The sequence below is a fragment of the Globicephala melas genome, chromosome 20 (assembly GCF_963455315.2).
Source record: "Globicephala melas chromosome 20, mGloMel1.2, whole genome shotgun sequence".
Taxonomy (NCBI): domain Eukaryota; kingdom Metazoa; phylum Chordata; class Mammalia; order Artiodactyla; family Delphinidae; genus Globicephala; species Globicephala melas.
In genome coordinates, this window is record NC_083333.1 from 33677520 (window position 1) to 33698830 (window position 21311).

Genomic DNA, 21311 nt, shown 5'->3' on the forward strand with positions numbered 1-21311 from the left:
TGGTGGTGCCTTTTCTAGGAGGAAAGATCAATTGAGTTTAATTGGTTAAACTCTGCAGGGGAGGGGAGGCTGCTACACTTGATGCTCTGGGATCAGGGCTCCCCTCCCTGGGCCTTGTGGTCCTTGCTCTTTCATTGCAGTGGGTGTGATTTCGTCCTTGCCCTTGTCTCTGAAGCTGGAGAGCTCAGGGCCCACTTTGAGGAGAGCAGGGCATTTGGACTATGTTTAAATGGTGGCATTTGGGCCGTGACTCAGCGTGATGTCGTCTTCTTGGGTGTCATCCCATCTCCTTTCCTTGGCTGTTGCAGGTTCTGGCGGGATGTAGGAAGCGTGAGGGCCTGGGGGAAGTGGGGCTGTTGGTGTGATGTCCTGGGGTGGAGGGACAGGAGATGGGAGGATCGGAGAGGACAGTCCTCCTCCCTGCCCTGCACTTAGAATGTTCTCTCATCTGTGTCTTTTCATTTATGATGCCATTGTCTTCAGGAAGGATTGGCATTTAAATGATGAGGGTATCTCAAGACGTTTTAAAAAGAAACCTGGAAAAATAAAACATGTTCCTGTAGTCTGATGAGGTGATCTGTTTATTCATGTGTCCTTTCATTCTGTAAATAAATGTGATATGTTATACTTACAATGGTTTTTAAAAAGTTGAGATGTAATTCACATAATTCACCTTTTTAAAGTATATAAGTTCAGTGATTATTTTGTATATGTACAGGGTACAACCATCACCACTTGTCTAATTCCAGAATACTCTCATCACCCCTAAAGGAAACCCCACACGCATTAGCAGTCCCTCCCTGTTCCTCCCCTGCCATCCCCCAGCCCCTGGCAACCAGTGATCTACTTTCTGTCTTTCTGGGTTTGCTTATTCTGGACATTTCATACAGTGGAATCATATGCAATGTGACTTTTTGAGTCTGGCTTCTTTCCTTTAGCATCATGTGTTCACGGTTCCTCCACGTTGTAGCCTGTGTCAGTGCTTTGTTCCTCCTTACGGTCAGTACTCCACTGTATGGGAATTCTTAGTTACTCTGAATAATGCTGATCTGAAATTTTGTATATAAGTTTTTGTTTGAGCATATATTTTCAATTTCCTTGCTACAATAGTAGCAACAGGTTTTTTTTTTAAGTTTAACAATAATTTATTTAAAATTTATTTATTTATTTTTGGCTGCTTTGGGTCTTCATTGCTGTGCACGGGCTCTCTCTAGTTGCAGCTAGCAGGGACTACTCTTCGATGCGGTGCGCGGGCTTCTCATTGCGGTGGCTTCTCTTGTTGTGGAGCACTGGCTCTAGGTGCATGGGCCTCAGCAGCTGCATCACGCGGGCTCAGTTGTGGCTCACGGGCTCTAGAGCACAGGCTCAGAAGCTGTGGCGCACGGGCTTAGTTGCTCTGCAGCACGTGGGATCTTCCTGGACCAGGGCTCGAACCCATGTCCCCTGCATTGGCAGACGGATTCTCAACCACTGAGCCACCAGGGAAGCCCCAGTTTAACAATAATTTAAATATTTTTTCTGTGTTTCTGAGGTTTTTAAAAAATTGTTATGGCTGGCGCATCTGTGATACTGATGGAACACAGGTATCAGCCTATGCCTGTAGGTGGCTCTCGTTCCAGCTGCATGTGTGGGGAGGTGCTTAAGGAAGACTTTATTGCTATGATGGGGGTCAGTGCTGGAGGTGGCTGGCCAGGAATGATGCTGAGTGTTGACAAGAGGGGAGCCGGTGGTCCTGGTCACCAGGCCATTGCTGCAGGGGTCCTGGGCGGGCAGGGGAGGGAGGTAGTGCAGGGCATCCAGCCCTGGTGAAGGATGGGTGGATGCAGCTGAGATGGTTTATTTGAAAGTTTGAGTGTAAGTGGATTCTTAGTTTTTTGTATGAGTCACATTGAGAAGTCTTAGGTCACAGAGAAACAAGGGTCTGACGAACACAGCCAAGCCTGTCGGTCCACTTGGCCTTGCAGGGTAGACCCGCCCAGACGCTGGTGCTGCTTCCTGACTCACTTTTGTCCTGCTTTAGACCTCCTTCCCCCAGTCTGGAATCTGTGTCCTTGACAGGCTCCTGGGGTCTCCTGCCAGGCCCCCCTGGCCTGGAAGCTGCCTCTCCAGAGGCCACTGCTGTGTTCAGGTCAGGGTAGCTGAGCCGCAGGTGCCTCCACCATGGGGCTGGAGCCAGCAGTGACCACCCCTGGGGCGTGCAGCTGGCGAGGCCTGTGTAACCCCTGCCTGGACTGGCAGCGGCAGGCCTGTGCGTTCAGGCCACCAGCGAGAGTCCTGGGGGCGCCAGTGCTTTTTTTTTTTTTAACGTTTTTGATCCTCTTACTGCTTGTCACTAGGTTGTTCCCAAGTTTTTTTAAAAAATTAATTTATTTTAACTTATTTTATTTTTGGCTATGGTGGGTTTTCATTGCTGTGTGTGGGCTTTATTTGCGGCGAGCGGGGGCCACTTTTCATTGCGGTGTGAGGACTTCTCACTGCGGTGGCTTCTCTTGTTGCAGAGCATGGACTCTAGGCGCCCGGGCTTCAGTAGTTGTGGCTTGCGGGCTGTAGAGCTGAGGCTTAGTAGTTGTGGTGCACAGGCTTAGTTGCTGTGCGGCATGTGGGGTCTTCCCAGACCAGGGCTTGAACCTGTGTCCCCTGCATTGGCAGGCGGATTCTTAACCACTGTGCCACCAGGGAAACCCTGTTCCCAAGTTCTGTTCCTTCTTCCCCGGGTGGGGCACAGGCGTTGGCAAGCCCACTGCTGCCCTCCTGCTGGCCCCTTCACTGGCCATGAGTGGGGAAGTGCTTTTTATTGGGACATCTCCCCGTTTGACACTCAGGAGGAGAGAAGGCCTCCATTTTCTCTTCCTCCTGAGGAATAAAATGATTTTCCCAAAGGCTTAGCAAAGTTGAACCCTGTGTCCCTGCCCGCTTGTTGGCCCAGAGGAGGAAGCCCTGCGGGGCCGAGGCCCTTTGGCAGCCGCACCCAGGAGCTGTCGGGGAGATGCGCCCTCAGTGAGGGTATCACCTGGTGTAAGAGCCCTGCCAGGGGAGGGGAGGCCTGGCCCTCCCACAGCTCCCAGGGCAGGCACATCCTTCTGGAGCCTTCAGAAGCCTAGTGCTTCCTCTGGAAAACCCAGGTCTTTCTGGAATCATGCACGTTCTTTCCTTTCCTTTTTTTGAAGGAGAAATTTGGTTTAATTGCTGCTACTGCCGCCTGGGCAGGAGGAGACAGTGTTGGTGCTGAACTCTCCCGGGCGGGAGCGGTTTCACCATGAGCTTGTCAGACCTGAACGGGGAGGCTGGGTGTCCCCTGTGCATGATGAAACCTGCAGGTGTGCTGTGCTTCAGGATTGCGTCTGCCTCCTTCGATGCACTTGGCTTCATTCTATCCACCTGCTCATTAGTGTGGGTTAGGCGAAACAGGTGGACTCGTAACAAGTACCATCGAAACTGGCGCTTCATTTTTATTTCCCTTGAAGCCTGTTCCTCTTGCAGGGATGATTTTTAACCCTCTGGCAAGGAAATAAGTGTTTGGCAACTTCATTTCATTGGAAGGCCTCTTTACTGTAGATCTTTGAAACACCCTTTGGTTTAGTCCCTCTTTAAGCATTAGGATTAATGGAAATCTAGGAAATTCAAGGAAGGGAAACACAATATTAAAAATTGAGGGGCTTCCCTGGTGGCGCAGTGGTTGAGAGTCCGCCTGCCGATGCAGGGGACGCGAATTCGTGCCCCGGTCTGGGAGGATCCCACATGCCGCAGAGAGGCTATAGGCCCACGAGCCGTGGACGCTGAGCCTGCGGGTCCGGAGCCTGTGCTCCGCAACGGGAGAGGCCACAACAGTGAGAGGCCCGCGTACCGCAAAAAAAAAAAAAAAAAAAAAATTGAGGCTGGTGGCCATTTGAACTTGCTGCGCTCCGCTCACACTGGCAGGCATGCCGTCTCCGCTCTGGCTCCTCAGATTAGAGACTGACTGACAGGTGGCTCTGTGTGCTTCCCGAGGGCGGGCAGCGGACGGGGGCGCGCCATTCTGTTTGCCAGCTGCTGGGGTTGTCCCCCCTTCACAGTGAGGTTCTTCTGTCCGTTCTGTCACTGTCACAAGTACACCTTGTTAAAGGGTAAAGCAGTCACAAACAAGATTAAAGAGCAGGGAAGTGAAGACAGCAGATGCCCACAGTCCCACAGCCTGAGCCCCTTGTGGGGAGGGCGGGGACCCTGCTTTGGCACGTGGTTTAAGGACGTGGAGGAGCCTCATGTCCAGGTCAGGGTGGCTGTCGAGCAGGTGGCCCGCACCCTCGGACGGGCAGGCCGCACCCCGGATGCGCGCCCCAGACTCCAGACGTGGTTGGCTCTGTCCCCCAGGGAGGAGCGGGTCCTACAGCAGCACCTGAGATCCCAGCGGGGGCAGCCCCTCTCCATGCCCCCGTCTGTGGAAGGGAAGCAGCAGGCCTCTGGCCTCAGAGCGTGGTGTGAGCTCACCCTTGAACTTGAAGAGAAGGCACTTGCTTACCCAGAACATTTCTCATGTGGCTTTGATTCCTCTTCTTTCAGGATTCTTTGGAAACGGCACCCTGTGGTTTCATTAAAGTTGTTTGGCCAGAGGACAAATTAACCAAACTGGGCTTTTTAGTCATAGCACTTGCCTGGGGCAGGGTTTCCGGTGGAGGAAAACGTGGTAGAACGATTTGAATGTGACCATTTTCAGGGTGTGGATGTTTATGTAATGTTCATGTGCTCCTATAGGATTCAGGTGAAATAAGCCATCTTCAGTTTTCTTGGGGGTCTAAGATGTGGAGCAGCCAACTCTGAGGCTGCTTTAATCTCATGTGACTCTGTTTTATGCGTGGCGGGCTGCCCAGTGCACGGGTCTTGTTAGAACACGCGCTGTGTGAGGCTTGTCTCCGTTCACCGGCGGCCTGGTTTGTACACCTGCTGTGTGATGGGGTGACGTGTCCTGCTGGACAGGTGTGTGCTTGCAGGCAGCCAGCCTGGGCCCACGCTTGCACGGGAAGGGGCTTAGCCATCGCAATGCCTTTGCCTCTTGGATGAGAGACAAACACAGAGCGCTGTGCTCTATGAGACAAATGCAGACTGCTTGGCCAGTGTCCCTCCACCGTGGTGCCCCACCTCGTAGCCCCCACTTACCTGGCTGCCTGGCCACCCTCACCTTCCCTCCAGCACAGGGGTCCCTCAGGCTCTGTCTGTGCCCGACTCTCCACTGACCTTAGTCCTTGTTTCTGTCCTTGGTCCCAGAGCCCTGGTTCTGTGCACCTGTTGTGCTTCAGGCTCCGCAGGTCAAGGTAGCGTCTTGTGCTGTGGCTTTTCCCTCCTCCCGCCTGAGTTGCGAGTGAGACCCAGACGCAGAGGAGGATGCTGGCCGGTGCTGTCTGTGCTCTCACAGGCTAAGTCCAGGGCCGAGCCCCAAGGTGGGGAGGTGGCTTGAGGCGTCTCCGAGGCCCCGCCCTCCTTTACTGGTCCAGTGCTTGCTGGGCTGTGCTGGCCACTTCCCTGGCCCATCCTTCACGCTGTCCAGGGTCCTCTCGGCCATCTGCCTGCTGCTGCCCTCCCTCCATTCAGGGGCTGGTCCAGTCTGAAGGGTCCCTCTGGGCAGTGACAACCGCCTCTGGGTGTTCTGGGTCCCATGCTGCTTTTCTGCTGCCCAGGTCGCCTGCCCTGTCAAAGCCCGTCAGTGGGCTTAGCTCTGCCCATCTGGTCCCAGGCGAGGTTCTTCCTCCCTTTCCTCCTTGTGTCTCCTCTTGTCTCACTTCCGCACAGAGCCCCCTCCTCCCCCTGGGTTTGGCACCAGAGCACGACCCCTGCCACTTCTGCGTCCGAGCCAGCTCTTCTCGGGACGCTCCCCTGTGTGTCACAACCTCCTCCTCTGACCTCTGCTCTGGGAACTGCAGGCTTTATGTTGATCATTTCTAAGTTTCTGTGGCAGGAATTATGCCTTTTGCATCCTTCACACGTCACTTCGTTAGGCAAATAGGAGATGTATGATCAGTGTTTTTGGTACTTGTGAATCGACTGAGAATTGATATTTATCTGAAGAATCATTAGCACTGAGTAAGTGGTCCTAACAGGGCATGTTCGGGAGGGACTGGAGTCGACTGGTCTGGCTCTCCCTCCAAGATTGTTCCTGCAGGTCTTTGCCATCCTCAGGCTTGCTCTTCCCATAGTGGAGGTCGAGGTGGGGCAGCATCTTTGCTGACCTTCAGACTGATTCTGACCCTTTTAAGGGAAGAGCTTTTAGCTTTTTTTTGCTACATGGTGTTTGAAATTCCTGTATTAGGGGCGGTAGAAAGCCTGCTTGTGCCTGTACCTTTGTGTGGTTGCTCATGGTTTGTAGAGTCTGACCACGCTGTCTTGGGGTGGGTGGGCTGGACGAGGGCCACCCCGAGTGGCCTCCCAGTCATCCGCCCCGTGCCCTGGAAAGCTGGGCCCCTCTGTGTAGTAGGACCACAGGCAGCCCAAACGCTAGGGTCTAGGAGGGGTCATTTAAACGGCAACATCTTAATGCAGTTTGTTATTAGGATCCTGACTTCCGCGGGGGCTGTTTAGAACATTTGAGGAAGCTGGGTAGATAATAAGGTGGTGGAATACGTCGTTATGAGCAGATTGACATCTGAAAACAGGAGGTCACAGTCGTCAAGTGTCCTCTGGGCTCTTGTGCACCATGCAGCCTCATCTTCCAGACAGGACGCAGGAAGCTGCAGTCAGTGACTGGGGCGGGGCGGGCCGGGCCGTCTCCCCTCCTGTGAAGGTGTGTTTATGATTGGGATTTCACTGTTAGGTTAGGAAAAGATTTAACACATAATGGGAAGATAAAACTAATGTGATTATTTTGATCATTTAAACATTTCTTTTTGAAGTTAATTTTTATTTACATATTTGTGTACTTAAAATCCTTTATAGTTTACTTGATATAAGTGCATTTTATCAGAATTGTATTTTTTCATTCTGGGTCCTAGCTGATAATAATCAGCTGTTATCCTAGCCATTGAAAACTCAATTTCAACAACTAAAATTTTTCCACATTTGGAAGTTTTTTGTTTTCCCCTTAGTGTATGCAATCCTGAGGAAGTAAACCAGGCACCCTCTCGAGAGAACAGATGTCTTGCTTCTTCTTGGGGTGGGAAGTGCCTCTGGTTGGGCTGGCTTGCCCCTCCCCTCCCTCAGGCCTGGTCCTGAGCACAGTCTGGTGGGCATGGCCTTCAGGCCAGTTGTCCTCCTGTATTTCTTAGTGATCCCCTGTACAGTTTTAGGTTACTGTCATTTCTTGGGGTGGTGGTGGCCCTCCCCCTCCCTTTTATTTTTGCAAGCCAGTAGTCTCGTGTGTGTGTGTGTGTGTGTGTGTGTGTGTATGTGTGTGTGTGTGTCGGGGTGGAGGGTGGTGCACGTGGTGGGGTTCTTCTCCTCTGACCTGCAGGGAAGGGGGGCCTGGAGCGTGAGTTAAGAGAATTCGTCTGTATAGCGCCCTTGGGTGTTACTCAGAGGGCGCCAAGCTGTTGGGCTTTGTTGCCTTGCATGGAAGGTTTGGTCCTGGCTCGGCTCTGTGGCTCCAGCAGGGACCATCAGTCAAGCTCTGGAGTGGCGTCCAGCCTGAAACTGTTGTGTCAGTGCTCATGGTCCTTTCTGTTTACGTTTTGTCCCCTTCGTGTGTGCACATCCAGGAAGAGCTGTGATACTGGGGCGTGGTCCCCTCTGTTGCTCTGGGACAGGACTCAGGAGCACAGAATGGGGGAGCTTGTCCTGCCTGAGCCCCATCCTGTCTGCTGGTTGGTGCGTTTGTGATGTCACGTCTTTCTGAGGGACTGGGAATGGGGCCATCATGCAGTGAGGTGCCCCTCAGTGCCAGTGCTCATCAGCTCACAGGGTAATTCTTGGGTGCTAGTAAGTGGCACCCCGAGCCGTGTGGTGTGGGCCCCTTTCTCCCAGGGCCTAGGGTGGAGCTGCTTTTCTTGCCCTTGACTCAGTGGTGCCTTCAGGGGCCTCAGACCAGCATCTCCTGCTTGGCAGCCGGGCGGACTTGCTCTCAACAGCCGACAGCCTGTGATTTATGGCTGGAGAACATGCCCTGGGGAGGGAAGCTGGTTGCATGGTGCAGAAGAGCTGGCTTGGGTGGGTAGTGATCGGAAGGTGTGGTGGTTTAGAGTGATTACTGGGAAATGCATTTGTTTGCACTTTATGCTGTGCTGGTTTCTAGAACAACAGGAGCAGACCTGGCGGTCATCTCTCCTCAGATGGGTGTGCTGTGTGGTCTCGTCTCTCTGTGGTGTGAGGGCTTGTATGGAGTGTGTGCTTCCAGCTGGTGGTTTTCAGTTGGCTCATGTTTTATGCTTCCATGAAAAATGGGGTACACTCCCCATTTAGTGGCCCGGCTGATGGATCCTCCTGACCATCTGAAGATGAGAGCATTTCTGTTGGCCACTTCCTCCCGTTGCTGGGGGTCACTGTTCTCTGCACATGCCGGGTTGGACCGTGTGCTCTCAGGAGGGAAGGGCAGTGAAGATGGCCCTACTTTACGTGGAAAAATAGACTAAGAAACAAAATCAAAGCCCTGGCCCTCTGTGATTTTTGTTCCTTTTCATCCCTTTAGCCATTCTGAGTCTGTTCATGGGAGAGTCTGTAACTCCTGTGACCTTTGCCTTTGTGCATACAGAGCACCCCCACCCCTGGGAAATCCTGTGGGCTTCAAGGTCAGGAAAAGTGTAGGGATAAAAAGAACCCACCTTGGGCTTCCCTGGTGGCACAGTGGTTGAGAGTCCGCCTGCCGATGCAGGGGACACGGGTTCGTACCCTGGTCCGGGAAGACCCCACATGCTGCGGAGCGGCTAGGCCCTTGAGCCATGGCCGCTGAGCCTGCGCGTCCGGAGCCTGTGCTTCGTAACAGGAGAGGCCACAACAGTGAGAGGCCCGCGTACCATAAAAAAAAAAGAACCCACCTTGAACCCATAAAAGGTGGGGTATTGGGTCCCCTTTGGTCCAGACAGTGGCCTGCAGCCTGGCCTTGGGGCTGGTCCCCTCTGTGGGGTGGGGACCATGGGGGACTGTCACCATCTGCCCATGCCCAGTGGCGGGCTGTGTCAGTGACAGTTGTCCTGGGAAGTCTTCACTACTTGTTCTTTTCTCTTACTTAGATTTTGTAAGGAATTTGGCAAATGAAGGATGTTCATGTGTGAGAGCATTTGGGGCCTTTCCTCGTATTTTAAATTCTTATTATTTATCAGTGAATGAGACCAAAGAGCGTTTAAGTGGTCACCAGGTGCTGTCAGTTCTGTTTCCTGCCGTTGCCTGTCCAGCCTCCCTCCCCCTGCAGACCGTCTGCCCTGGTCTAGGCGCCCCACCTCAGTTTCCCGGACGTTGAGAGTGGCCTCCCCATGTGTCCCGCACACTGCTGCCAGGGTGGTGCCTGCAGGGTGAGATTTCAGTCCCTCACACGGATCCTAAGGAGGGAGCTGTGTCTGTCGTGGACAAGCCACCCCCTAAGCCTGTGGCTCTGCACAGCAGCTGTTGTGTGTGGATTCTGTGGGTCCTGACAGGCCAGGGCATGGGCTGGGGGGGCACTTGTCTCTGCCTCGTGCTGCCAAGGGCCTTGCCTGAGAAGCCCGCACTGTGTGGGTGACTAGAAGGGTTAGGCTCAGCTGGGCCTGTGGACTGTGGCTCCTGCATGGCACCTCTGCATGTGGCTACTGGGTTTCCAGGGAGAGTGTCCCAGGCAGAGGATCCTGGGCTTGGCAGTCACAGTGTTGCTTCTGCCTGGCTCTGTTGGTTGAAGCAGCTGGAAGACCCCTGGCCCCAGGGAGGGAGGCAATGACCCCAGAGACCCCGGCTGTGGAGGGGAGGAGGTCAGAGAACTTGCCACATAGGGTGACCGTACGATTTTTATCCACACTATGTATTTGAGAGTAAAAGGAGGCTCTGCTCTATTCATAACAAAGCTGCCAGGAGTGAGGGGGGTGAACTGGCCAAGGTGCCCGTCTGACCCGATGCTCCAGTAGAACAGTGTACCCGCGGCCCGCCTGCATGGGGTGCCCATCGGTAGACCTTGTCCCTGCGCTGAGAGCTGCTGAAGGGAAGCTTCTCGGTGAGGTTTGTTTTTGACGCCCCCCCCCCGCCCCCCGGCACTATTAGGCATCTCATCGCACGTTGTGTGGACCCCATCACACCACTGGTCTGCAGACGGTAAGTGGGTATTTTGGTGCTTTTGGCGCCCTCCCAGATTCCAAGTCCTCACATGGAAGTAACCAAGTGTTTCTGCTCAGGAGTAATTGTTCTGAAAATGGATGACTTGTGTCTAAAATATATTAAATTGGATGCATTTGAATTTACATGGAGTAAGTTAACTTTAAATTTTGTAAATGAAACCTAGGGAAGAGTTCTTAAAAGAAAATAGTTTTTGGACAAACGAAAGGAATATTTCTGTATTTACCAGGTTGGAGACAATTCAGATATCATTGGTTAATATAATGCGTTTTATGTTCATTTGCATTTTATTCTCTGAGTGGCTCAGCGAACTGGTACCATCACTGCCGCCTGTCGTTTACTGAGGAAACTGAGATTCAGAGAGGGTGCCTTCCTGCCCCGTCACACAGGTGGTCAGGGGTCTGGATGCTTCTCTGTGTGACATTCGTGGAGAATCCTCAGCACAGTCAGTGGGTAGTGTAGGAAGAGCTCCTTCTTCTTTGAAAAATCATTTTTATTCTACACTTGGTGAAGAGATTAAGCAGTCCAGAGGCTTGGTGATGACAATACATCAGCCCTTGTCTGCTCTTGTCAGCACAGCCCCTTCTCCCGGAGACAACCCGCTTTGTGCTGAGGGTGATTGCTGCCTCTTCCTCCTGCACAATGTGCTCCAGCCCATCTGCTGGCTTGCTGATGCCCCTCCTGCTATCTCCCAGCTTTGTTGACAATGTCACTGTTTTTAGGTGCTCTGGACCTGTTTCCTCTGCCATCCCCTCTCCACAGGGTCTCCTGATCCCACCCCTCTTTGTAAGAGGATGTCATGGTGCTTTTCCTCCCCTGCTGCCTGCCTCGCCCGTTGCTTCTTCTCAGCCAGTGCCTGTGTGTATTCACTTGTACATGATACGAGTTGGCAGCATTTCCCTTCCGTTCTGTATCCTTCTTTAAGTCTTGGGCTTAGAATCATTGGTTTGTAACTTTTACAGTCAATAACATTCATGACAGGGGTTCGTTTTCTGCTCTGCAGTCCCAGGGTCCTTATGAAGGAGCGTTGTGCCTGGTATTAATGTCAGATGGAGTCTACTTTCTAACATTCCCGTTGATCAGAATCCTGTCTTGTTTTTGTTTCTTTCACATGTGGACCACAACTTGTACAGTTTTGATTTTCTTGTATTTTGCTTATCTTTTTCTGTTCTTCACTAGCCCTTAATATGGTCTTAATATTGTTGATTGCTTAGACTCCCTTCCACCCTTCTGGAAGATTCTGCTCTGTGTTTTTGCTGACTCTGTGGAGCCCCTCAGGGTCATCTGGGACAAGCTGGATCCTCCTCTTGTAGCCCCACTTCTAGTGTGGAGCACCTTCTCACCACTCCATCGAAAATTTGTTGCGATTTCTTGCTATTTATTTAGGGGAAAGCGTTCAGTCTTTTACCATTAAGTATGATACCAGCTGTGGGTTTTCATAGATGCTCTTTATCATGTTGAGGAAGTTCCCTTCTATTTGTAGTTGATGGGGAACTTTTATCATGAATGGATGTTGGATTTTGTCAGGTGCTTTTTTTGCTTTTACTGAGCTGATTGTATGTTTTTGTTCTCTGTTCTGCTAATACGATGTATTATATAAATCAATTTTTGAATGTTAAACCAGCCTTGCATTCCTTGCAAATGGGGAATAAATCCCATTTGGTCATGGAGTAAAATCCATTTAATATGTTCCTGGATTCATTTTGCTAGTATTTTGTTAAGGATATAAAAAAGAAATTATTTTAATTAATTAATTTATTTATTTTCTTTGGTTGCTTCAGGTCTTAGTTGCGGCTCGCCGGCTCCTTAGTTGTGGCATGCAAACTCTTAGTTGCAGCATGCATGTGGGATCTAGTTCCCTGACCAGGGATCGAACCCATGCCCCCTGCCTTGGTAGTGTGGAGTCTTAACCACTGCGCCACCAGGGAAGTCCTAAGGATTTCTATATGTTTGTTCATGAGGGACATTGATCTGCGGTTTTCCTATGATGTCTGTGGCTTTTGTATCAGGCGAGGACCGGGAACTGTTCCTCCTCTGTTTTCTTGAAGTTTATGTAGGATGTATTTTTTCCTTAAATGTTTGCTAGAATTCATTAGTGAAGCCATGTGGGCCTGGGGGTTTCTTTATGGAAAGATTCTAAAGTACTAATTTAAATTTCTTTACATGATCCAAGTCTATTCAGATTTTCTATTTCTTAAGCCATTTTTGCTTATTTGGAATTTGTCTTGGAATTTGTCCACTTCCTTTGGGTTGTCTAATTTTTTTTTTAAAATAAATATATATATATATTTATTTATTTTTGGCTGCGTTGGGTCTCGTTGCTGCGCGCGGGCTTTCTCTAGTTGCGGCGAGCAGGGACTACTCTTACATTGCGGTGTGCGGGCTTCTCATTGTGGTGGCTTCTCTTGTTTTGGAGCATGGACTCTAGGGCGCTCGGGCTTCAGTAGTTGTGGCATGAGGGCTCAGTAGTTGTGGCTTGTGGGCTCTAGAGGGCAGGCTCAGTAGTTGTGGCACACGGGCTTAGTTGCTCTGCGGCATGTGGGATCTTCCTGGACCAGGGCTCAAACCCGTGTCCCCTGCGTTGGCAGGCAGATTCTTAACCACTGCGCCACGAGGGAAGTCCCGTCTAATTTGTTGTTGTAAAGTTGTTTATAAAATCCCTTTGTTATCCTTTTAGTTTCTTTAGGCTCTTTTGTGAAGTCCTTGAATCCCTGCCTTTATTTTTATGTATACATGTGTGTGTGTGTGCACATGTGCACACATGTGTGTATATTAAAATAAAATATACAACCACACACTTGTGTTGTTGAACTGTTTTAAATTAAATCACTCCACTGCCTGTAAATACTTCAGTGTGTATTCTACATAATCAGCATACCATTTTGAGGACTTCTTTTTAAAACAAAAAGTTTTGTTGTCTCCCACATGATAGTAATTCTGATTGTAGTATCCACTGGAAGAGAACACAGAGTGGGTACTTTGAGTTCAGTGATGCTTAACTGTGCATTCATGTCTGTTAATCTGGCCGTGTCTGCCCGCCATGCAGCTGGGTGTGGCAAGGCCTCCCCTCTTGCTGCCCGGACTCAGCGTGGAGCTTGGGGTGGGCAGGGTTCAGAAAGGACAGCAGTGATTCTGGTGCTTCAGTAGCTGAGACGGTAAGTCTTCCTGGTGGTATTTTCTACCATAGAGCTGTTGGCGTACTAGAGTGTGCTTCACAGTTTTAGAAAATTTGGCAAAATTTATGTTAGTTATTTTTATACCAAGACATTTATTTGTGTTTTTAAGCGTATAATTACTATAACTTTGAAAGTTGATTGAGACCTGAGTGGTTTTTATAACTTGTGTGCTTGTCGTATTGTCAGCTGTTTCCTTGTGGCACCGGTTGTCTTTGTGTGCAGTGGCACTGGCCGTGTGGATGGCTTTGTGCCCCGAAAACAGAGGGGAGGTGGTATGTGTCCGCAGGGCACGCTGGCGCTGCGATCTGGGCTGGGCCAGCCCTGAGACGCCCCCTCAGCCCTGCAGGCTGGGCCTCCTGCTTGGAGGAGGAGCTGGACCCTCGGTGAAGCCCCATCCTCGGCCAGGTTCTCTGTCCTGGTTTGTATGTGAGGCAGTTTGGAGCTGAGACCGTTGCATCCAGGTTGTTTATGTGAACCCTGACATTTAGTTTTTTTAAAGTTAGAGATATCTAACCACAGTGGTCTGTTCTGTAAGCTTTACTGCTGGGGTCTGGACTGTCTGAGTCCTGTATGGAGGCCTGGCCTAGCTCCTGGGGGAGGCCGCGGCGGAGCTGGAAGGATGCGTGGCAGGTGAGGGACGGCAGTGGCCTGCATGGAGGCTGCAGCGGAGCTGGAGGGATCGAGGCAGGTGACAGACGGCAGTGGGCTGCATGGTGTGGCCCGCCCTTTCCTTACTCCTGGTCCCAGACCAGCTCCACGGCCACCAGCTTGGGTGTCTGTCCTTCTGAGCCAGTCCACTGGTCCTGTTGTGGCAGTCGGGGCAGGAGGCTGATGGCCAGCGTAGTAGATGGGGTTGCTCTCGTGGCCTCTGCTGCAGGAGGAGGGTGGCGGGCGTTGTGCCCAGGGCTGTGGGTGGCTCACCCTGGGGCTCACACGTCCTGCTCAGACTCATCTGGCTGCAGGATGGTTTCCTCCTTCCTTTCCACCAAGCCACCTCCCTGACTCCTTTAAAAGTTCACCAGGGGGCTTCCCTGGTGGCACAGTGGTTAAGAATCCGCCTGCCAATGCAGGGGACATGGGTTCGATCTCTGGTCCGGGAAGATCCCACATGCCGCAGAGCAGCTAAGCCCGTGTGCCACAACTACTGAGGCTGCGCTCTAGAGCCCCTGAGCCACAACTACTGAGCCCACGTGCCACAACAACTGAACCTGCACGCTTAGAGCCCGTGCTCCACAACAAGAGAAGCCACCACAACGAGAAGCCTGCACACCACAACGAAGAGTAGCCCCCACTCGCCGCAACCAGAGAAAGCCCGCGCACAGCAACGAAGACCCAGTGCAGACAAAAATAAAATAAGTTAAAAAAAAAAAAAAAAAAGTTCACCAGGAAGAAGCTAGGGGATGCAGGTGACTTTCCCCCTCCTCATAAACCCAGATTGTAAAGACAAACATTTCAAGTGTTTTGGGAGTGGTTTACCAGTCATGAAATGGGGATATTTCAGATGTGGCCCGTGAACGTCCGGGGGTCCTTCTCCACTTGTAGTGTGGGTCATGGAAAGTTGTGGGGGAGTGAAATGTCCTGAACTTCCTAATCTGATGGCTGGCTCATGGTTTTGGGGTTGAGTTGTTGCGGGGAGAGGAAGGGCAGAAAGCACGAAGGAGAGCGTGACTTCTGCCAAGGGGCTTTTGCAGCAGAGGGCCAGAGCAGGGCTGGTGAGGTGAGGCACTTATCACGTGTGCTGGGAGAGGCGGTGGAGCCATGGGCCACTGGCTGGGAGGTTCCATGGTGCTTTGAGTGTTGGGATGTCCTGGGCCTGTGGGTCTGAGCCCTGTGTCTTGTTCTCCTGTGAGCCTGCCTCAGAGTGTCCAGGGCCCCGGAGTGGTTGGTCTCCATGTGAAACACCACTGACTAAGTGTCTGGGATGGTGTTCACTCTCTTCACCTTGGCTGAGCAGCTCCCTCACCAGCAGGACCTGGTGTCGGGGGACGGGGTCCAGTGCGGTTGGGCCCACGTACCTTCAGATGGTCTAAGACAGAAGTGGTCTCACCTTGCCAGTTAAATAGTAATTTTTTTTTTTTTTTGGCGGTACGCGGGCCTCTCACTGTTGTGGCCTCTCCCGTTGTGGAGCACAGGCTCCGGACGCGCAGGCTCAGCGGCCATGGCTCACGGGCCCAGCTGCTCCGCGGCATGTGGGATCTTCCCGGACCGGGGCACAAACCCGTGTCCCCTGCATCGGCAGGCGGACTCCCAACCGCTGCGCCACCAGGGAAGCCCCAAATAGTAATTCTTGAAGGAGAAGAAGTTCCTTAGCTGTTTTCTTAGAGTTGCTTAGCTTGAGGGTTCTTCGTTTAAGGGCTTGGATACCCAAGTCTTGCAGAGTTGAAAGTGGAGGGTAAAATTTCAGGTTGAGGACTCCGGGTATTTGAGGTTTTGACAGCCTGCCGGCCCCACGTGTGTGAGAAGCAGGAGGGGCCCTTTCTCCTTTGCTGGCTCAGAACGAGGATGAGTACGTGGGTGTCTTACCTTTGTGTCGGATAATTCGACCTGTAACTCTTATCCTTTGGTACCTTCAGGTACACGCTAGTCATGGAAACCCGGTACGATTCCTTACTCTCCTTACAGGCCAGCACCCTTAACTTCAACGCGGGCGTGTGTCAGTGAGCAGGGCCTCACCGCTGCATCTCTGGTTTACGTTGCCCCTTTGGAAGATTTCCTCTCTAGTCTCTTGTAATTCCTTTCTTTGTCATGTACAGAAACTCTTCTCTTGTTATTTCCTGGCGAGTGTCTAGAATAAAAATCCTGGAAGATGTGATGAATTGTTTTGATAATTGATGTTTTAAATTTGTAAATGTATTTGCAAATTCTAACAGAATTTTTTTTCTTTTTTTTAAGGCACAAATATTTAAGCATGGAAAACGTGAAGACTGTTTACCCTACGGTAAGGTTTATTTGTAAGTGAGGGTGTGTTTGTGACATGAGTTTGCCTGAATTATGATCAAATGTGTCTCTTTAACAGTTTATTCACAGGCACAAAAATCTGTGACTTGCTATATTTGGATACTATCATAGGTCTTTTTTTTCGGTCTTCTTTGTGTGTGTGTGTGTATGTACGTATGTGTTAATAATCTGACTGTTAGGTCTCAGGCCTCTTAGGGAGGAGGTCTGGGTTCCTGATGCCCTGACTGTCTGGTCTTGATCCTGGGGGCCTTGGGATGTAGATGAAGCCCTGAGGTTTCTGGCTCGCTTCCTGGGGCCCAACTGCATTCTTCCCAGCACCATGGCTACATCATTTGCCCTTTTTGCCTCATTCTCTTAATTTTAGATTGAACCTCAACTTATGAAAATCAGTATAGTGATTTTCGCTGCAGGAAGGCTTACTCCCTGGAACAAGAGAAATTTCTTAGTCCATGTTTTAGAAGATGTATGAATCAGATTTAGGTAGTAGAGTCTATTTCTTGAAGTTTTCATCATGGAACATTTCATACACATACAGGAAGACTGATTGGTATAGTGACCTCTCATATTTCTATCACAAGCTTCAGGTTTTTAATTCATGGGCACTCCTGTTTCATCCATGCTCCCCCTCACCCACCACCTAGACACCCTATCATTCCACTGGCATCTGTTGACTCTTTTTGGAAACATAACCTTGATGTCATTGTCACACAGAACATGAGCAGTCGCCATTCAGCATCGTCACACGTTGTCCTTGATGGACTCGCACACACAGATCCCAGGTCCATCTTGAGTTACTGTCAGTTATACCTACGCTGGTCACTGTGCGCCGTTTGGGTCTTTTGGGAAGTTACCCAGATGCCATTTCAACTTGTCTTGAACGCCCCCTCCTTGTCTCACATGAAACATGGTCCTGCGTGCTCTCCTGGCCTCCGCTTCCCCCGATGCCCGCCTCATTGCCCCAAATAGCCTTGACTGCAAGGGGGCCCGATCACACAGTTTCCCTGCTTGTAGAGACCCCTCTCTGTTCTTGCAGCCTCATGCTTAAGCCTGTCTGCATGGTCCTCATGGCCTGCATGTGCTCCACCCTCCAGGCACGTGCCCGCTGTCTCTGCCCAGGACACTGTTCCCTCCCTGGGTTCCTCTGCGTTCCATCTCCAGATCCGTGGTTCACAGTGAGAGGGTTGGGCAGGTCCGACTCCAGCTGCACTTAGTAAATGACATGGGGTGAAAGGGTCTTTATGAAGCAGAGCTCAAGGGGTCCAGCGTAGATGTAGGCCTTCACACTGACTGGGGTCGGGGGGGCCTGTGGAAGTGTCTGGTTTTGGTGTCGTGCGTGTCAGGTGGGGTTGGTGGGTTTGGGAGATGACACAAAACCTTCCCACCAAACTGAGCGAGATGTGCTGTGTTCACAGCTGCCACCGTTCTCCAGTGCCTGGACAACTGCAGGCTCCCCGACAGCAACCAGACCCTGCTCCGGAAGCTTGGGGTGAAGCTTGTGCAGCGGCTGGGCCTGACCTTCCTGAAGCCCCAGGTGGCCAAGTGGAGGTGAGTGGACTGAGTGGTAACCACGCGACCAGGGTGTGTCGGGAGGCTGGCGCGGGGCTAGGTGTTTCAGGGGGCTGGACACAGCGGGCTGATTGACGTGTCCTCCTGCTTTCATTTTTTCCCCAGTCTCAGCAGTGTTTCTGATTTTGAAAGGAACACCTTTTCTTTCGGTTATTTTCTGACCCCACATCTTCCAGGTAGAATCTTGAAGTGGAACTGATGACAAGGAAGGCTTGTTTCGCACTCACTGAGAGTGCTTGTCATTCAAGTGTAGGGCAGCCTCACTGGCGGGTCGCACCGTAGGGAAGGCTCCATTCTGGTCACCTCAGTCTGGGTCATGGGCTCCTTCCTCGAGGTTTACTCAGAAAGGAGAGCTGTCTCTGCCTGTGGATGGAAACGATGTCTTAAGGGTTCTTTTGAAGTAGTGGCTCCCCCGGAAACAGACTGTTTGCTGTGCTGGGGGTGGTACTGCATTTTAGCAGTCTTCAGTTTTATTTCACGTATTCATTTGTGTGGTTTGGGAGGAATTATTTGATTAAGTTTGTCTCCAATTATAGGAAATTCCAGAGAAGTGTGTTATGTTTTAGTGATGTTTTACTGAAATACCTTTTAGGTGTTCTGTATACAGCTTGTTCTGTAAGTTGTTTATGAGACTAAATGTTAGTGGTTACTTTGCAGATGCTGTGGAAAATTAACATTCTGTGCTGTATTAGGGCTCCCCTGAGAAACAGAACCAATTGGTGTGTGCGTGTAAAGAGACTTATCATAAGGAATTGGCTTATGCTTGTGGAGCTGGCAAGTCCCCACATCTGGCAGGCTTGGAGGCCAGGAGGAGCTGATGTTTCAACTTGAGTCTGAAGGCAGGAAGTATCCCTCTCACTGGGGGAGAGGGAGCCTGTCTGTGATCCTCAGGCCTTCAGTGGATTGGGCAAGGCCCACCACACTGGGGAGAGCAACCTGCTTTACTAAGCCCACAGCTTAAATGTTAATTTCACCCACAATCACGGTCACAGACACAACCAGAATAATGTTTGAGCAAATATCTCGGCACTGTGACCCGGTCAACTGGACACGTTAAAATGAACTATCACAAGTACTCCAAGCATTTATGTGGTAAGGAGAGTAATTTAGCACCCCAGTTACTTTGTTCAGTCTGTATCTCTCTGTACACTGAGTGTGATCATTAATGTGGTGGGTTCAGTCTCCGTCTTGCTCTTTGTTTTCTCTCTCTTCCGTCTTTTTTTCATTTTATCCCCTCGGATACATTTTCTTTTTACTTTTTTTCTTTTTCTTTTTTTTTTGCGGTACGCGGGCCTCTCACTGTTGCGGCCTCCCCCGTTGCGGAGCACAGGCTCCAGACGCACAGGCTCAGTGGCCATGGCTCACGGGCCTAGCCGCTCCGTGGCATGTGGGATCTTCCGGGATCGGGGCACGAACCCGTGTCCCCTGCATCGGCAGGCGGACTCTCAACCACTGCGCCACCAGGGAAGCCCCTTTTTATCTTTTAGATTCATTCCCTTTTTGGTTGCCTTCCCCTTAGTGACAGGCAGGTAACTGGCCACGCTGCCCCTCCTGCTGTCTGGGGCGCAGGCCTTCTCAGTTCCCCCTGCTGGGGTGTGGCCCTTGCTCCTGCAGCAGCCGCTCATGTCTCATGCGTGGCCTTTCAGTCCTTCCTGCTGGACCCACACTTCAGTGACTGCCCAGCGTTACTTGCCCTCTGGACTCTGTTTGGCTCTCTTGGCCTCCCAGCTGCTCTCTGATGGCGCATCTGGGTCTCACACGCCTCACAGCTGCCTGAGGATCCAGGGAGAATTTGGGATGCTGTTTCAGCTCCCCTTCCTTCAGCGTCAATCCCCACTTAGTAGCCATCTCACTAGTCAAGATTTCTTTTTTCTGCCCAGCAGGACGGCGGCTATGCTCGGGCTGTACTTTCCTGTGCCGTGGTTTAGAAAGTGCCTTTGGGAGGAAGCAGAGGGGAAGTTGGGTGCACCTGGGGGCTTCCCTGCTCTGAGGGATTGTAGCCATGCCTTGGTTGTCATCTTGTGCCTGCCAGTGGTTGGTATATACACTTTGTCTAGATTTGTGGTTAAGTCAGGAGGGAAAGTCCAGTGGCAGCCTGTCTGGTCCCTGGTTGCTGGACGATATCGAGAACTTTTTCTGTGAGGTAGAGTCCTCGTGTGTCTTCACTGGAGGACAGTAACAGTGTCGACAGTCGTTGCCCAGTGCCTGCTTCTTCCCGGGAGCTTTATGATCTTGACCACAATCCTGTGGTGCCTGGTGACGTTCTCCTTGGTTCAGTTACCTGTTGCTGCTCTGATTCTGACAACAACTCTGATGTGTGTTCTTTTCCAGACCAACACCAGGCAGTTGTCGGACACCAGCTGGGTGTCCTACTGTGTAACTCAGTTTTGACTCTGTCTTTGTGGAGACAGCACCAGATCCTACAGGTTAAGGGCTCAGCCCACTAGACTGTCTCCCCCCGCCTCAACACCTTTCCTCCCTCTGCCAACCCCAATTGCAAGTCGAGGTTGTCACCTGTGTTTCTGACAGTCTGGCTACAGGTTGGAGGGTTTGATAATTTGCTAGAGCGGCTCATAGAACTCAGAGAAATATTTTATTTGAGATTACTGGTTTATTATACAAGGCTATAACTCAGGAACGGCTAGGTGGAAGAGATGCAGAGGGCAGGACCTGGGGAGAGGGCACAAGGCTTCCATGCCCTCTGAGTTCCCCACCCTTCCTGCTTCTCCCTGTGTTCACCAACCTGGAAGCTGTCCTAACCCACTCCTTTTTTTTTGGTCTGGCCATGTGGCAAGCGGGATTTTAGTTCCCAGACTAAGGGTCAAACTTGCGCCCCCTGCAGTGGAAGCTCGGAGTCTTAACCACTGGACTTCCAGGGGAGTCTTCCTTTTGGGTTTTATTGGAGGCCTCATTGCATAGTCATGGTTGATTAAGTCACTGGCCATTGGCAGTTGATTGAACCTCCATCTTGGGAACTGCCCACACCATCCTTGTTTCACGGAATCTGAGGCCTCAAGGCCACAGCTAAACAGTGTCTGAGTTGGCTCTGTCTCTGAAGCCCCAGTTATCTGGAACTGGACTTGGCCTTAGGCTGTGGCCCCCAGTAATCATGCTGTAACTCGACCGGTCACCTTTTATGCCCCAGGCCCTGTCCTGAGATGGGGCTGCCCCAGAGTCAGGCCCAAGCATGCCTGTCCTGCTTCTAGGAGGGGAGGCGTTCCTGGGCCTTTCTCTGCACAGGGCCTGGTCTGAGTGCTTTGTGCACATCCTCCCACCTGGCCTCGTTACAGCCCTCTGGGTGGGGCCTCATTTTACAGATGGGAAACTGAGGCAGGCAGAGGTTCAGGGGCTGTGCAGTCAGACAGCTGAGCTGGCGTGTGCTACTGGCCCCTTCATGGCGCTGCAGGAGATGATGCTGGT

At 51.4% G+C, this 21311-nt stretch overlaps 1 protein-coding gene across 3 annotated transcripts in view; it reads left to right on the forward strand.

The window, feature by feature from the left end:
* TBCD (tubulin folding cofactor D) overlaps positions 1–21311 on the forward strand; it is a 176150-nt gene that overhangs the window by 28997 nt on the left and 125842 nt on the right. For all 3 annotated transcript variants that reach the window (XM_060290402.1, XM_060290403.1, XM_030843121.2), the window contains exons 8-9: positions 16260–16305; positions 17738–17870. In XM_060290402.1, the coding sequence (XP_060146385.1) occupies positions 16260–16305; positions 17738–17870 (179 nt within the window). The remainder of the gene's footprint in view (positions 1–16259; positions 16306–17737; positions 17871–21311) is intronic.